The sequence below is a fragment of the Rattus norvegicus genome, chromosome 1 (assembly GCF_021556685.1).
Source record: "Rattus norvegicus strain SHRSP/BbbUtx chromosome 1, alternate assembly SHRSP_T2T, whole genome shotgun sequence".
Lineage (NCBI taxonomy): Eukaryota > Metazoa > Chordata > Mammalia > Rodentia > Muridae > Rattus > Rattus norvegicus.
In genome coordinates, this window is record NC_141534.1 from 92,456,703 (window position 1) to 92,473,668 (window position 16,966).

General features: G+C 51.6%; 2 protein-coding genes and 1 long non-coding RNA gene across 13 annotated transcripts; 1 reads left to right on the forward strand and 2 right to left on the reverse strand.

Moving 5' to 3' along the window:
- Positions 1-507: 507 nt before the first annotated feature.
- Positions 508-6,237, reverse strand: Tmem91 (transmembrane protein 91). 10 transcript variants are annotated; one of them, XM_087615115.1, is made up of 6 exons: positions 6,108-6,237; positions 5,201-5,310; positions 4,554-4,780; positions 2,358-2,500; positions 1,830-1,979; positions 508-866 (listed from the first exon to the last, which is right to left on the reverse strand). In XM_087615115.1, exons 4-6 carry the CDS (start codon positions 2,475-2,477, stop codon positions 708-710), a joined length of 429 nt encoding a protein of 142 aa, XP_087471241.1. In that variant the 5' UTR covers positions 2,478-2,500; positions 4,554-4,780; positions 5,201-5,310; positions 6,108-6,237; the 3' UTR covers positions 508-707. The 10 variants fall into 10 exon arrangements, with proteins under 10 accessions (XP_087471241.1, NP_001419621.1, NP_001419618.1 ...); NM_001432692.1 differs by lacking the exon at positions 2,358-2,500 and having other exon boundaries at positions 508-718; positions 5,201-5,306; positions 6,108-6,209; NM_001432689.1 differs by lacking the exon at positions 2,358-2,500 and having other exon boundaries at positions 5,201-5,306; positions 6,108-6,209.
- A 4,105-nt stretch (positions 6,238-10,342) lies between these two features.
- On the forward strand, positions 10,343-16,270 carry B9d2 (B9 domain containing 2). 2 transcript variants are annotated; one of them, NM_001444201.1, is given in 4 exon segments: positions 10,343-10,528; positions 10,915-11,006; positions 13,055-13,180; positions 15,684-16,270. In NM_001444201.1, coding segments are annotated over 3 exon segments (528 nt in total). In that variant the 5' UTR covers positions 10,343-10,528; positions 10,915-10,918; the 3' UTR covers positions 15,998-16,270.
- LOC134482996 (uncharacterized) lies at positions 12,599-16,034 on the reverse strand. The gene is made up of 4 exons (XR_015650076.1): positions 15,597-16,034; positions 15,035-15,245; positions 14,366-14,438; positions 12,599-12,921 (listed from the first exon to the last, which is right to left on the reverse strand). It is a non-coding gene; the product is annotated as an uncharacterized LOC134482996 (long non-coding RNA).
- Positions 16,271-16,966: the final 696 nt, after the last annotated feature.

The window sequence follows — 16,966 nt, forward strand, 5'->3', positions numbered from 1 at the left end:
GCTGGGACTGCCGGCTCACATTTTTAGGTTGAGTCAGTCTCCATAACTTGTTACGGCTGGCTCTCTACCCCACAGTACTAGGGATTAAACCAGGGACCTAGGATATGCTAGGTCCTACCTGTTCTGCCTACCCCCAGGCCAGCTTGAACTTGTGTCCTCTTCCCTCAGCCTCCTGAGCCAGAACAGGCATGGCTCCCAGGACCTCTCTACCATCAGTTCTCCTCTCCGTTGATTATGGACTACTGAATAGTTCTCCCTCTGCTGTGGGAAGAGCTCAGAGACAGGCTAAGGCACACACACAGATGAGACCAGTTCAGGAAGTCATTCTGTCTAGGGTCACGCAGCTGCCAGGTCGTCGTGTACTCGGATGACTGGAGAAGAGATAGTGTAACATCCCACCTCCAGCTCTGCGGTCCAATGCCAGCTAACGTAGCCGGCCCTTCCTTCCTGCTCTCAGATAGTCCTCCCTGTCCACCCTGGACATATCCAAGCACAGACAGACTCCGGTTTGGCTTCAGGGTATCTTTAATCTCTCACATTGCTTCTTTCTGGAGGGTGGGGGTGGCCAGGAAAGGGAGGGGACCTCCAGCTGACTTGTTTCTGAGTGATGTCCTCGCCGTCACCATGTGTGCACCAAGATCATCCATTCTGCTCACGGGTTTGATGGTCCTCTGGTCTCTGCATTCACAGTGGGGGCCGAAGAGCAACTAGGGCGGGTCTCGGGAGGCAAGGTAGGCAGCCAAGGTCACCAGGGCAGCCGCATATGTGCACAGGCCCAGCCCCACGGCAAGGACCCCCAGCAGGAAAGCACGGCGGGAGGCAGCCCCTGCCCCTTGGACGTCCCCCTTGGCCCAAGCCTTGCTGGTCTGTAGAGGCAGTGGGCAGTGGTAACCAAAGTGCCCCCCTCACCCTCTGTCCTGCTTCCTGTGGCTCGCTCCCCTTCCCCCACCCAGCATGACTAATCCATTTGTCTATTCCCAAAACGGGGTTGGGGCAATGTAGTTGGTGGATATTTAATGAAAGAATGTATTACATAGGTGGTGTCCTACACCTTTAATCCCAGCACTGAGAGGCAGAGGCAGGCAGATCTCTTATGTATTTAAGACCAGCCTGGTCTACAGGGTGAGCTCCAGGGCAGCCAAGGCTACACAGAGAAACCTTGTCTGGGGGATTTCCAGATGCCACTATCATATGCCAGGATATTAACTCAGTTGATTTACACAGTAAACCCAAGAGAGGATCGTTCCCATTTACTGAGGAGCAAAGCCGTAGGGCGCTCACTAGCTTCTGTAGTCTCTTAAAGAGTGGAATGAGGATGATTCTAAGCCCTTCACCACCACTCTGGAGTCATGAAATGTGCCTTGGTTTTCCTCCAGTTTCCTTCCTTTGTTTTTACTTTATATAGTGTTTGGTTGTTCTGACACAGTCTCGGATAACACAGGCTGGCCTGAGGTCCCTTTGCAGCTAAAGATAACCTTGAGTTTAGATCACCCCACCTTCGTCTCTTATGTGTTGATCATCAAACTCAGCACTTGATGCACACCAGGCAAGCGCTCTGCCCATTGAGCTGCATCCTTGGCCCTGTTCTTTTTTGGTTTTGGTTCTTTGAAGACAAGATCCTACTTTGTAGCCAGGTTGGCCTTGAAACTCCTCAGCTCTCCAAATACTGACTGGGATGACAGGCGGTCACAACCACATCTACTCATACCTGTGTGTTTCTATGTGGAACCTTCTCTCCAGCCTACCCCACTGTGGCCTTAAGCATAGCGTGGCTCTTGCTTCTTTTTTCTCCTAAGTCAGCACCCTTCCCAGTCCCAACACAGACTGACCTTGTGGGCCAGACAGAAGGCAGCGATGCCCACAGGCCAAAAGCAGCACAGCACAGAGAACACCGCCAGGCCCAGGTGGTCATGGGGAAGAAGTGGAGAGAGCCGGTCACCCCCATCATCATCTGAGTCACTGTCACTGGATGATGTGTCCTACAAACAGGAGAGAGCATAGATGGTAGTCCTCACCCTCCTCCCCCCATCACCCCTGAAGACCAGTGTGCTTCCCAGGGGCCCTCCCAGAGACTTCTCCATCCCCTGGTTCCCTCAGAGGGGAGACATTGGACTCTGAGGATCTCCAGAGAGACCCACCCCCAGGGTGCTGAGTTCATTCTCAAGGATCCAGCTATTGCGAATAATCCTTGGGTGAAAACGGCTGAAGCGGGGTCATGAGAATGTACAGGAGTTAGAGATGCTCCAGTGTTCTGAATTGTCAGGACAAACCTGCCTGCCCCAAATGAGTGTAAAGCCAAGTGTGCTTGTGACCCAGCATTCCTAGTGCAGAGGTAGGAAGGTCGTCAGGGGGCCTACCTGGGTTACATGAGACCTGTCTGGAGAAAATAAGTAAAGGGAAAAACAGAATCCATCGCTGATACCTCCAGGCAGCTCATCAGGAGCAGACCAAATCTTCTCTGGGAAAGGTACCTTCATTCTAGGCCTCGAAATGATTGATCCTAAACATTTTTTCAAACAAAATGTCCAGACACACAGTCAAATATACCATACACAAACAGGGACTTAGAGGGGCAATACAGTTGTCAAAGCCCTTGATGCTAGGAACAATCAGAGGCAGTAAAATGGTATTTACTATGTGTGGCAGGCTGTTTTCAACCTCATGTACTTGGTTTGATTTAGACGAGGTCTGTCTCTCTGTAGCCCTAGGCTGTCTATCCTTCAGAGCTATGTGTAGTCTAGCTGTCTGAAGCCATTCTCCTGCTTCAGCTTCCTGAGTGTCAGGGTTGTGGGCACTTACTGGTCTCTACTATGTAGTCCAGGTTGGCCAACAGAAATCCACCTGCCTTTCCCCCGGGAGTTCTGGGATTAGAGCTGTATGCCAAAACCCTCTGCTCCAAATACTCTGATGTGACTCTGATGTTCTTCCCCTTGAATCTGGGCAGGTTTGCTACTCACTTGACAGAATATGACATAAAGTCACTCTGAGATTTTTAAAGAAAAAGTGACAAAAACCAAGTCTGGTCCAGGGGACTGAAATTTCAAGTCCTGCTGGGCTATAAAGTTCTAACTCAACCTAGGCAACTTACCGAGACCCTGCCTCATACAATGGGAAAACCAGGGTGCTGGCACCTGCCTTAACCCCAGCCTTCAGGAGGTGGAAGCAGGAGGAACACAAGTTCAAGGTCACCTTCAATTACATAGTGAGTTTGAGGCTAGCCTGGGCTACATGAAGCCATTGCACAAGAGATAAACCAGGTGGAGTGGCATAGGCCATGATTCTAGTTACTTGGGGCTGAGGCAAAAAAAAAAAGAATGTGAGCTGAGAAGTTCAGGCTGGCACGAATATCAAGCCTTGTCTCAAAGAAGATAAATCACCTGACTGCTACAGGTGATGGCGGTGCACACCTTTAATCCCAGCACTCAGGAGGCAGAGGCAGGTGGATCTCTGAGTTCCAGGACAGCCTGGTCTACACAGAAATATCCTGTCTCAAACAACAAAACAAAATTTAAAAAGTAACTTTAAGATGGTCATGTTGGCACAAACCTTTCCAAGCATTCTTGGAGGCTGAGGTAGAAGGATGAAGAATTTAAGGTCAGCCTGAGAGATACACAGACTGAGAAAGGGGGAGTAGGGGCTGGAGAGATGGCTGAGTGGTTACAGCTTTGTAACTCCAGGTCCAGGTGATCTGAATAGTAGGAAATGTGTTACTCACTGGGGACACGCATGCATGCGCACGCACATGTGCGCGCGCACACACACACACACACACACACACACACACACACACACACACACACACACACACAATAAGGGCTGTAGAGAGCTCATTGGTTAAGGGAGCTGGCAGAGGATCCATGTTGGATTCCCGGCACCCACCCACATGGTAACTCACAACTCTGTTAACACTAGTCCCAAAGAGACCTAGCGCCCTCTTCTGGCGTCCACAGACACCGCATGAATATAAAGCACAGATACGAAAGCAAAACACCCACACACATAAAAATAAAATGGTTTAAAGTAATAGAATCAAAATCTAAAATTAAAAGAATATTTTCTAAAGCAGTGGGAGGGAGATCAGGGAGCTAGGTCAGCAGGTAAAGCCACCGGCCGCTGAGCCTAATGAAAGCTGTCCTCTGACTCTACATGTGTGCCCTGGCCTCACTCCATACGGAGCATGCACACACAAATAAATGTTAGGGTTGTTGTTGTTTGTTTTTTTTTTAAATTAAAGACTTTAACTTCAAAGACTGGGTCAACAGAAGCCAGATGTTTACGGGTTCTGGAACGAGAAGTAGTTAGATTGGAAGGGAGACAGCAAACAAAGATTAAAGAAAGTGGTCAAAGTCTGAAGAAAAAGAAAAGCAAAAGACTGCATTTGGGAGACAGGACCAGGTGGATCTCTCTGAGTTCAAGACTGGCCTGGTCTACAGAGAGAGCTCCAGGTCTGTCGTGGCTCCACAGAGACTCGTGAGACTCCCAGCCAGCCCTCAATAGTCAAGAGAGACTCCAGACCTAGGCAGGTAGCTCTGCTGTCAACCTGATGCTCCTACCTCAAGGTCAGGGGTCTCAGGCTCCCCCAGGCCAGCGCTCACTGAAGGAAGAGGTGGGAGAAGAAGCTGCCAGCCTCTCGGGGAATCTGCAAAGGCAGTTTCTGGGAAGAGGGTTCCCAGCTCTGGTTTCTCAGACTTGGAAGCAAGGAGGTCCCAGGTTACGCTTGGCAGTAAGGGTTGCTGGAGTTCCTGTATGCTGGAGTTGTCCATGGCTATAGTAAAGAGACCTGGAGACAGGGAGACAATGCAAATTGCAAAAGTTTTGCCTTCATCCATCACCCGTCTGCCTATCGGCTTTAGAAACGAGTGAGCTCAAAACACCCTTCTATTCACTTTACAGATAGAAAAACAGACTTTGAGAATAGAAAGGGGTTACCTAATTTACACAGACTATTCAGGAACCCTGATGGTCAATTCTGGGTTCAATTTAAAAACAAAATTATAGACCTTTAGGGCTGGAGAAATGGCTGCTCTTCCAGGGGCTTCAGGTTCAATCCCCAGCACCCACATGGTGGCTCACAACTGTCTAGTTCCAGGAATCTGATGCTCTCACACAGGCATACATGCAAGCAAAACACCAATGCACATAAAATAAAGATAAATCACTTTTTAAAAATTACACACCACTGGGCAGTGGTGGCACACACCTTTAATCCTAGCACTTGGGAGGCAGAGGAAAGTGGATCTCTTAAGTTCCAGGACAGCCTGGTCCACAAGGCAAGTTCAAGGCAGCCAAGGACATACAGAGAAATCCTGTCTTGAAAAACCAAAAATAAATAGTAAAATAAAAATTGTGTACCTGTTGTTTGATCATTGTAAACCATGTCTTACACACGTTTGTCCCTTGAGCCCTCCCATCCCCAGGTTCGCAGGTCCACAGCCTTCCTCCTGTAATGCACACATCCATCCCTCACCCCCAGTGACTTAGGAACTCCACCCTAGTTCACACTCCTCTAGCCGTCACTCAAACTCAGTTCCCAGGGCCACTGTCACCATCAAGGTAAACCCACCCTCACCCACACCCTGTTGTCTGTCAAAGGTCTCCTTGAGCACATGCTGCAAATGACAGTGGCTCCCCTCAGAAACATGTCTGAGGCCGACAACGTTATTATGTGTCCCTGAGCCTCCTTACACAATCAGTCCTCACCTTTGCTGCATCTGAAACCGCAAACACCCTCACCACGCAGATAACCCCCCACTCCACCCCACCTCCACCGCCTCTCTTCTCAGCTCTCATCCCTTCCATTGCACACCTGTCCAGCTCAACCGGTGTCACACCTTGCCCCTTTTCCACCGCGCCCAGGACGCCACGCATCTCCCCCACTAGCCTGTCTGTCGCCTTAGCTCTCCAGCATATGTACTGTTAACACTCAACCAGAAAGATCTTTCTCGTTCTACTATTCCCCTGCCCCACATCATTCCAAATCTAGCGCAGGTCTCCGCCAAAGGTTCGCCCCCGCAACGCCAGGACCCCGGGGGAAGAGCAATGTCCCCATCAATTCTCACCGCCCACAGCCAGACGCCCGACCTCCTTGGGTCTCGCAGGGCACCCACCTTGCCCTGCCGCCCAGAGATGGGCAAACCTGAACCCAGAGATCGGGTGTCCCGGGTACCCCGTACAGGGTCTGAGAGCTGCTGAGCTGCGCTTTGGTCTCTGCGCCCCGGCCACCCCGCAGCGCGCAGTGGGAGGAGAGAGGCGGGGCAATAGCTCCAGACTCCGCCTATCCGCGGTGCCCCGGGAGGGGGTCTTGAAGGCTTCTTCGACTCTGGGGGTCCCAGAGCCAGCAGCAGCTTCTCCCTTAAGGAGGCTGAAACCTGTTGGTTGGAACATGGCTGGACCCCACTTTCCTCCCCCAAAAAGATGGCCCCGCAACAACAGTAATAGCACCGACCACAGCTTTGTGCCTTGTTCTAAGAGGTGCTTTAAATATACACAGACACAGAACAATTCTAAGAGGCACGGTATATGGTCTTATTTTACACCGCAGCAAAGAGGCGCAGAGAGGTGAAGTAACTGGCCCGAGAACACAGCTTGTTCAATGAGTGCGGATGCTGCCCCTGGCCCCGTGCTAGCTGCATTCCTTTCAATTTGCAGATGAGGAAACTGAGGCCAGGACACTGGCGCCTGTGCTGACACAAACAAATGGAACTAGTGCCAACAGACCGCAGCTGAATTCCTTACTGACCTCGAGGAAGCGAAGAAGCCGAGGTAGGAAGACTGAGGACAGAGGCCGAGGAATGGTCTAGGAAGGGGTGCTATAAGCATTCATCAGTGTCTCTGGTGGTGTCCGTGATTCAGGATTGGGCTTTCTGCATACGGGTCCTTTGCAGGCATCTCAAGGCACTTGGTGTGTACTTTGGACCATAGATAGCTTTATCTGTCTAAACTTACGTTCCTTCATCTGAAAACTCAGGACGTATGCCCAGACTCCTAGATGTGATGACATACAATTAAATTTATTTCATTACACTTATTTATTGTGTGGTGCACACATGCTGCATAGAGCAGGCATGAGTAGAAATCAGAGGACGAGTTGTAGGAGTAGATTATTTTCTTCCACCAGGTATGTACTTGGGATCCAACACAGGTTACAGGATTAGCAGCAAACTCCCCGTTCCCGAGTCATTTCAACAGCCCAACATATGGATTTAACTTAGATGTGACAACAAATGCCCACACATTTACCCAAAACCTGGCAAAGTATGCGCGGTGAACACGTGAAATGTGTCTATCAATTTTATTGTTCATAACTCATGCCTGTTCAACTGAAGAATTCTCCTGGCTCTCCAAGACATCCCCCTCCTTCAGGAAGCCCACACAGCTTTCATTGCCTCCCTCTCCTGCAGTCCTCCATCTGGCTAGACGGGGAGGATTCCCCTGGCCTGATGTGGGGCCCTGGAGTTCCCTAGCTCTAGGGTGCCAGGGAACTTTGCCAAGAGTCCAAACACTCAAGCTGGCACGGGCCCCACTCCCAGAGAGAGCAGATGGCGTCTGGGAGCACGCTTGGCTCAGTCTGAGTTTCTGGCACAGAGACCCACAGGAGGGATAATGCCAGGGGCAAGGGCCAGGATGGTTTTCACCAGAACGTATTTACTAGCTCCTTCCTCTTGCTCCAGTTGTCTTTTACACCAAGTAAAAAACTGCTAACCTCTTCCGTTTGCATGCTTCCTGCCTGCTCCCATCAGCATCAGCTCCCCCGGGTCTGGGATTTATTTTCTTTTGTTCAGGGCTGTGCCTCGGGCCAGAAAACATTGCCTGGCATAAAGTAGGCCCTCCTTTCAGACTCGAAGGATAACGGTATGAACTCCTACCAGCCTCATTTTTCCATCAGACCACTGAGCTCAGTGACAGCCCACCCTCCTTTCCCTCCTAGTGGCGAATTCCTGTCAAGGTAAACTATGGCCTTGTAGCGCCTCCTCAGTCCACCTCTTCCAGGGAAGGCCTGGGGGGCTTGTGTGTGTGTGTGTGAGTCCTAGAATGTGGAGAGAGAGAGAGAGAGAGAGAGAGAGAGAGAGAGAGAGAGAGAGAGAGAGAGAGAGACAGACAGAGAGAGGGAGATTAAGAGATTTAATGCTAGAGAAGCCAAAATTCCCTGCATGCTAATAGGCAACTAACTGTACCTTTGTCACTTCCTTACCAGGGGGATTCTAGGTAGGGCCTCTACCTCTGAACCATACCTCCTATCCCTTACTGTGGGATTCTAGACAAGGGCTCTACCACTGAGCCACACCCCCCAGCCTCTCATTGGGGGATTCTAGGCAGGGGCTCTACCACTGAGCCACGCCCCCAGCCCCTCACTGGAGGATTCTAGCCAGGGGCTCTACCACTGAGCCACGCCCCCAGCCCCTCACTGGAGGATTCTAGCCAGGGGCTCAACCACTGAGCCACTGGACATGGATGCTGGAAACGGATCTCAGGTCCTCTGGAAGAACAGCAAACATCTTAACCACCAAGCTCTCTCTCTCTCCAGCCTACTTCCTGATTCCTATGGGTTCTTTATCCTTCATGGAAGGTTTCAACGCTGAGTAAATAGGTATACAAACTATCCATAACCTGCGCCTTGTTTCCTTTGGGCAGCAGGTATATTCCGTGACATTTGTTTATTGTTTGTGCACTTTTCTGTACGTAATACTTAGAAAGTGATACATTTGAAGAGGGTAATTTAGATCCTTCTGTTTCTAAGATGAGTCAGTGAGAGAAGCAAGCAAGGTGTGAAGCTCTATTCCAGCTGCCATGGAGAACAATATGGCAACCCTGTTGTTCCGGAATCCCGCTTCTAGGGAAACGCCCGAAGAAAAGGAGGGACATTCTGACACACACTTACAATGTGGATGAGGCTGTGTGACAGACGGTTTTACTGAATGAAATAAGTCAATACAACAAATGCTGTATGACTGGCCCGGAGAGATGGCTCAGTTGCTAAGAGCGTATTCTGCTCTTACATAGGTCTTAAGTTCTATTCTTAGCATGCATCCTGGGTGGTCACTACTGCCTGCAACTCCATCTCCAGGACGCCAGAGGCCCCTTGTAGCCTTGACAGGCACTGTATGCACCTGGTGCTGAGATATACTGGTAAAGCAGCCATACAAACAGAAAAGCAAATAAACAAAACCAGTGGCGTTAGTGTTGGTAACACATACCCTGAAAATTGGAAGGGAAAACGGTGGATAGCTTCTGAGGGACAACCTTGGAGGTTGGTGAGCTAGCTTCTGGCCTCTACATATGCAACATACACCAGAATACCAGAACACGCGCGCGCGCGCACACACACACACACACACACACACACACAGACACGCGCGCGCGCGCGCCACGTTCTTGGTGTTTTTTTGTTTGTTTGTTTGTTTGTTTTGTTTTGTTTTAAAGGGGATTGGCCTGGAACTCACTCGATAGCCCAGGGTAGCTTTAAATTTGCAGCAATCCTCCTGCCTCAGTCTCTCACAAGCCACAATACTCATCATAAAATGTTTTAAATTTTTTTTTTCCGGAGCTGGGGATCGAACCCAGGGCCTGGCGCTTCCTAGGTAAGCGCTCTACCACTGAGCTAAATCTCCAGCCCAAATGTTTTAAATTTTAAAATTGGCTCCAACTCAAAAAAAATCTAAGAAAAAAGGAAAGAGACCCCCTTCAATCCTCTGCCAAAGGGGCTTCTTCCTTTCCTTTTGTAGGGTTTATTTTTATTATTTGTGTATGCCACATGTGCAGGGGGAGGGAAGAGGTGGAGCTGTAACTCCTGGAGCTGGAGGTGCAGAATGCTGGGAACAGAATTTCAGTTCTCTGGAAGAGCAACAAGCAGCAATGTGAGGGAGCTCTGAAAACTGAAGAGAAAACCTGTAACAGAAGAGAAAACCTACTTCCCAAGTCCTCTAGTGTCAGAATGTGGAGATCCTTTTATCCCTTCAGCTGTAACAGAGAGATGATCACAATGTGAATTCCTTTAGGTGCCCGTTTGGTGTCATCTGGCTTCGTTCTGACTATGATCCTGAACAGGAAAGGTGTTTTGTTTTGTTTAAGGAAGCAAAGACTATCAATAGATTTTCTTATTGCGTGAAGAAGATATGGAGAGGAAACAGTTGGCGCTCTAACTTCCTCGACTGCTGATGGAGATAACCCGCCAGGCCTCCCACTCTGAGGCGTAAGGCGTCGCGAGGGTAAGACCGACGCAGAGTTCCCAAAAATGTACCGAATGACTGCGTCCATCACAACTACGCCCCACCCCCAGAGGGCAAATATAGCACCAATCATCAGCGCACAGGGCGGGCTCAGGGGAGGAGCCTGCTGTTGCCCCAGCAACAACCCGGGAACCCTAGGAGAGCGAGGCTGCGGACCTATCTACCTCAGGTCTTCCTCCGCCTGGAAGGGCCCGGGCGGGGCGCGAGACTAGCCTCGGCGGCGGCCGCAAAGAAGAAGAGGCCAGGCCCATGAACTACCATCCCCGAAGCAGCTTTCGCTTCTAACGGTCAAGTACGCAGAGGTAGGAGCGACGCATGCGCTACGCCTAGGGGTAGGGCTAAAGCAGCACTACATCTGAGACGCATGCGCCTTTTGAAGCGTGGCTGATCTACCGCGAATGGGTGGAGTCACACATCCTGGGGCGGGGCTTTCTAAGTGTCTGCGCCTTGGTTTACTGGTGCAGATTCCCGCACCTCTCGGGGGTGGGGGGTCTTCCCCATTTTTCTTGGGCTTTTCTGGGAAGGTGGCTTGTATCTGTGATGAAGACCACATTGTCAGTGTGTTAGTGGAATTAGCTTAGAATCACAGTACTGTTCTTCATGCTATATTGGCTTCAGTTTTCCCAGTTGTCCAAAGGAAATAATAAGTTTACCTCACAGAGCTGTGATTGGATTTTTCCTTTCCTAGAGCCATGGCCGAAGTGCACGTGATCGGGCAGATCATAGGGGCCACGGGTTTCTCTGAAGGTAGCCTCTTCTGCAAGTGGGGCATCCACACAGGTATTCTTCCCACATTCCCAACTAATACCCACCCGCCTCCCCTAGCCTATGTCTCCATGTTCTTTCCACGACTCTCCAATGAACTTATACCATACTGTCTGCTTTAAAAAAAAAAAATATCCAGGGGTTGGGGATTTAGCTCAGTGGTAGAGCGCTTGCCTAGAAAGCGCAAGGCCCTGGGTTCAGTCCCCAGCTCCGGGGTAAAAAAAAAAAAAAAAAAAAGAAAGAAAAAATATCCTTTTCTTTCAGGTTATACCACCATCTGAAAACATAGCCCGTAAGCATATGGGGCTGTGACATAGAACACACACACACACACACACACACACACACACACACACACACACACACTTCCTGTCCTCAGGCCAGTAGACAAGCTAGGTGTGGTTATGCATATCTATAATTCCAGCACCTAGGAAGCCTTCCATTACAAGTTTTTTTTTTCTTTTCTTTTTTTTTTCCGGAGCTGGGAACCGAACCCAGGGCCTTGCGCTTCCTAGGCAAGCGCTCTACCACTGAGCTAAATCCCCAAACCCCTACAAGTTTGGTGCCAGCCTATGCTACATGGCAAGAGACCCTGTCTCAAAGAAAAGAGCACAAAATATTCACAAGATTATCGTAAGCGCTAGAAAAAAAGAAGCAGAGTGATGTACTGGAGGTTGATTTGGGATAGGGAGGTCTGAGTCAGAGAAAGCCTTTCTGTGCAAGTGGCTCTTGAATTGGGGCAGGAGGGAAAAGGCCGGAAATAGGGCACCCAGGAGCAGACATTTCCAGGCAAAAGGAACAGCCACTGCCAAGGCCCTGAGGCAAGGGAGCAGGACAGGACCAGTGAGGCTCCAGGGTGGGGAAGGGTAGTGGCTGATGACTGACTGGATCAAGAGTGCACGTGTGGCTTTTTTTCGAGGTGACAGTGAGGAGTCTGACAGCTTGGTGTATGTGCTGGGCGAGGGAGATACGATGAAGGCATTTCCTGGAGCATTTAGCACAGCATCTGGGATTTAGCGCTCAGTAGGTGGGCACTTTCCCCTTATTCCTCACTGGGGCCATGGTGTGCTGCTCTCAGATGGTGCCTAATCTCGTGAGGTTTTTGAACTAGGCCTCTGAATGGGGGTGGTGGGGATAGTAGGGAAAGGATGCCAGGAATCTCATCACTTGGGGAAGGTAGGCAGGAGGGTCAGGACAAGTTCAAGGTCATTCTCAGTACGTAAGAGGTTTGAGGCTAGCCTTGGCTATATGAGAGGATACCGGTGCTGAGAATATAACTCATTAGAGCATAGAGCACGTACCGAATAACACACAAGGCTCCTGTCTGGATGGTATCCCCAGCAGTATGCATAAGGACTAACACATGATGAATATTTTAAAAATCAATACTCCATATTTGCTCTACATCTTCTCATAAATTGTGAGACTTTTTTTTTTTTTGTCACTCGTTCTATAGATAGGGAAACAGAGAAAAGTAACTCTGCAGGGGTTGCACAGATAAAAGAAGATAAGACTTGGGGCTGTGGATTGTACATTGTTGCTACAGAGCCCTTGCATATTTAGTGCTCTAGGTTCCATCCCGAACACTGCAAAATACACAATACATGTATGAATAGTACCAGACTTTATTTGTTTTCTGAGACAGGGTTTTTCTATGTAGCCCTGGCAGCCCTGGGAACTCCTGTAGACCAGGCTGGTTTCGAACTCACAGAGATCTGCCTGCCTCTGTCTCCTGAGGGCTAAGACTAAATGTGAGTGCCATCACCGCCCAGGTCTGTTCTCTCTCAGGTGCTCTTCATCTCCTTCCGGTTTTCCTTTTGAGACCCACGCTGTAGCCCATGCTGACTTCACACTCATCAGGCAGCCCAGGAAAGCCCTCCACACACTCCCACATGCTGAGATTTCAGGTGTAGACTGCGGGTGCCAAGATCTGAATCCAGATATTTGGTTCTAGTGTTTACACTGTGTAACTCCCCACTCCCAAATACCAGGGGAAAACAAACCAGGTCTCCTTCCTGAAGGGTGCTACTCACCCCCAACCCTGTGTCCTGTTCTCATTACAGGGGCCGCATGGAAGCTCCTGTCAGGCGTCCGGGAAGGCCAGACGCAGGTAGACACACCCCAGACAGGGGACATGGCTTACTGGTCCCACCCCATTGACCTGCACTTTGCTACAAAAGGTCTCCAAGGTACGTACAGGATGACAGGAAGGGAAGGGGCAGTCAAACTAGGAAGAGCTGGGCTTGGAACACCCTGGCCGTCTCTGCTCCCCGTACTTTGTGGGTCCTTTTTCTGGTGCATTTGAGGCTTCACTCGAGCTATGCAAAACCCTACCTAGGCCGTGGAATGTGCCAGAGGTCGGGGTAGAGGAGATAGCAGGGGGAGGGGGGTCAAGTGGCAGAGGAGAAGGCAGTGAGGAGGCCGGGTAGGGTGAAGAGAGCTGGATGGGAAGGCGAGGGACAGGAAATGGGCCAGTTGCCGCTGCTCACACACGGACAGAGGTCCTGCTCAAAGGGGAAGTGAGTGTAGGAGGGAGGAGGTAGCATGGCAGTGCTGCTTTGCTGGGAAGCTGCCCGGGTATTTCAGCAATGTCAGTCAGTTGTCAGTTTGCTGAGTCTGTGCCTGCCCAGCTTGAGAAGGGATGTCCCCAACTAAGACAGGACCCTCCAAGCCCTGTCTTCAGGGCCTCTATTCTAGGTAGAAGATGGACCCGTTTCTAGATGGGGCCAGCCCAGAGGCCGTGGAGACCCAGAAGTCATCTCTGGTTGGTCCCATGGCCTTATATGGCAGAGGGGTTAGAGCTCTGCTGTAAAGGCCAGGAGAAGCTAACTAGTCCCAAGGACAAAGGCAGAGGGTGGAGGCAGAGAGCCGGAGACGTGGGTATTAGACGTCTGCGGGAGAGAACAGCAGGGGATGGGGAGGTAGGGACAGAATGTAGGGCCTTGGCTGCAAAGGTGCTAAGACTCTCTCCTGAAGGCTCTGGGGAGCCCAGGAAGAAATGGATGGGTCAGATTTTCCCCTTGGACAGCATACTAGTTTCTGTGTGAGCACTGAGTCCTTGTTGCCTCAGTTCTGGCCTTTGGTAGCTTCCTCCCTGCTTGCTTGCTTCTTAGTCTCTCTCACTTAGCTGTTCACCAGCAAACCCTAGGGGCTCTGAAACCCACTTCTGCTTCTCACCCCATTCCTTCTGCTTCTCACCCCAGCCACCCCACTGAGCCCTCTCTGCCCTTCTTCTCTTTTTTTTTTTTTTTTTTGTTTTTTGTTTTTTGGGTTTTTTTTTTTTTTTTTTTTGGAGTTGGGGACCAAACCCAGGGCCTTGTGCTTGCTAGGCAAGCGCTCTACCACTGAGCTAAATCCTGCCCTTCTTCTCTTACCTGGACCATTCTTCCTTCCCGTCTTCACTGTGCTCCCAGACCCAGGCATCAGGGTCTGGGACTGCACCGGACCCTGGGAGGACACAAATACGACCATGTTCTTCCTCTGCACAGAACCTTCCTGCAGATCTCCTGTCTCTCAGAGCAAACGCTGGAGTCTTCTCTAGCATCACATGGCCCCATGTAATCTGGAGGTCACCTCTGTCCTTTGTCCCCCATGACTCCCTGTTTTAGTCCCGTTGGGCCCACCAGGCCAGCTCCTACTTCAGAACTGTTGCACTGACGATCTCGTCCCCCTAGGTGCCTAGCTAGCCCACTCCTTTAAGCATTTCTATACCGGTTGCATCCTGGTTGCTTTGTTTGCTTTTGAGAACATAGTGCAGGCCAGCCTGGAACCTCAGCAGCCCAAGTGTGCACCCTTCCAGGTGAGGTCTTCCTGTATAGCCTAGAACTCATGTGTAGCCCAGGCTAGCCTTGAACTTGCAGGGATCCTCTTGCCTCTACCTCCCAAGAGCTGACAGTCCAGCTGTACACTGCAGTGCTCAGCCCAAATGTCCCCATCTTTAGTAAAGCTTCCTTTAGCTGCTCCCCACTTTTCCAAGCTACATCTCCACCCCTCCCTTTCTGGCTGTTGTTTTTCCCCAGAGCGGTTATCACCATCTGACATACCCTATAATTTACTTATTTACTATGTTGGTTGTCTAGGATGTCAGCTTCACAGGGCAGGAATTTTTGTCTGCTGTGTTCATTGCTGTGTCCCCAGCCTGGAGAACAGGGCCTGCCAGGGAGGAGCTCAGGGTAGCGGGGGACCTGGGCTGCACGTCCAAGCATTGGACTGTCAGGCTGGGACATTCAGCTGTGCTCTGAGGCCACTAGGAACCTAAAGAATGGGAGAGATGGTTGCACTGGGGAAGAAAGGAAACTTGAGTCAGGTGGGCGAGAGCAGAGCAGGTCCATAAGGAGAGAGGGCAGAAGGGGTCTTAGCTGAGGTCCTGACCTGGGGGCTTTGGAGAGAGAGACCATGAAGGGAGGTGAGATGAGGCCAGCCCTGATGAGTTTTCACACTCGAGAGCTTGGACTTTGTACTGTGGCACAGGGGAGCCATGGATGGGTTTTGAGCAAGAGGGTAATGTGGATTTCTATAGATCCCTGTGACTACTATGTGGAGTGGATGGGAGATGAGAACACAGAGAGGAAATTAAGGCAATAATCCAACGTAAAAGGGCTGTACCTTAGTCTCTACTGGTTTCAAGGAGATGGGAACCCAGGGGCAGGTCTGCCTCCTTTGTCCTTTTTTCTGACCCCTCTTGTCCTGCAGGTTGGCCTCGACTTCATCTCCAGGTGTGGTCCCAGGACAGCTTTGGCCGCTGCCAGCTTGCTGGCTATGGCTTTTGCCATGTGCCTAGCAGCCCAGGCACTCACCAGCTGGACTGCCCTACATGGAGGCCCCTGGGTAGTTGGAGGGAGCAGCTAGCACGGGCTTTCGTGGGTGGCGGGCCACAGCTGCTGCACGCAGACACCATCTACAGCGGGGCCGACCGCTACCGCCTGCACACGGCCGCGGGTGGCACAGTGCACCTTGGTATCGGTCTGCTGCTGCGCCACTTTGATCGCTACGGTGTGGAGTGTTGAGGGACTTCACTGCCACCAGTCACCATCATCCACAGCCCTGCGCACACGACGGCACAGCAGTGAAACAGGCACATAGACTCTGGAGACTGTCAGTCCTGATCTCACCCAAGTCATGGCCCTTATGCCATGGACTGCAAGGCCAGGAACTACCCCTGTGGCCCATGCTCCACTGAATTACCGGGTAAAAGTCTGTGAGTTGGAGGGACTTGAGGAGAGCATGCTGTTTGGCACTGTCAGGGGCACTTAATAAAAGCATGCATTTCTCATAGGTAAGGTGTCCCCTCGTACCCGCTGCAGTTCTCAGATGTCCGTCTTCTTATTTAATCCTCCTTGACACTTTCATCAGCAAACCCAAAGTCTGCCCCTACCTTTCGCTCTATGCCTCCTAGGCCCTCTAATATAGGACCCTGTTTTCTCACGAAGTCGCAATTTTCCCTTTGACCCTTCAACAACTCCCAAACCCACGGGGGGCGCTTCTGTTGGTCACCAGCTCTAGTAGTGTTCCGCCGCCAGGAGGCAGCACCCTGGAGGTGGGGCGGGGCCGGGGTGCCCGCCCCCTCCCCGCAGGGCTGAAGAGACCCCCCTCGGAGCCCGCCCACGCTAGATGAAGACAGTGGCCCCCCCATGCCCTCCCCCTGGGGCTGCCCCCGCCCCGCGTGCGCTTCCTGGGTGGGGCCGGGGCGGCTTCAAAACCCCCGCCGCCCCAGCCGGTCCCGCCGCCGCCGCCCTTCGCGCCCCAGGCCGTCCCCCTCCTCCTCCCGCCGCGGATCCTCCAGACAGCTAGGCCCCCGGCCGGGGCAGGGGGGACGCCCCTTCGGGGCACCCCCGGCTCTGAGCCGCCCGCGGAACCGGCCTCCGCTGGGAGCCGGCAAGGGAGCAGCGGAGGAGCCGTCCGAGGCCCCAGAGTCTGAGACCAGCCGCCGCCGCCGCAGGGAGGAGGGGGAGGAGGAGTGGGAGGAGGGACGAGCT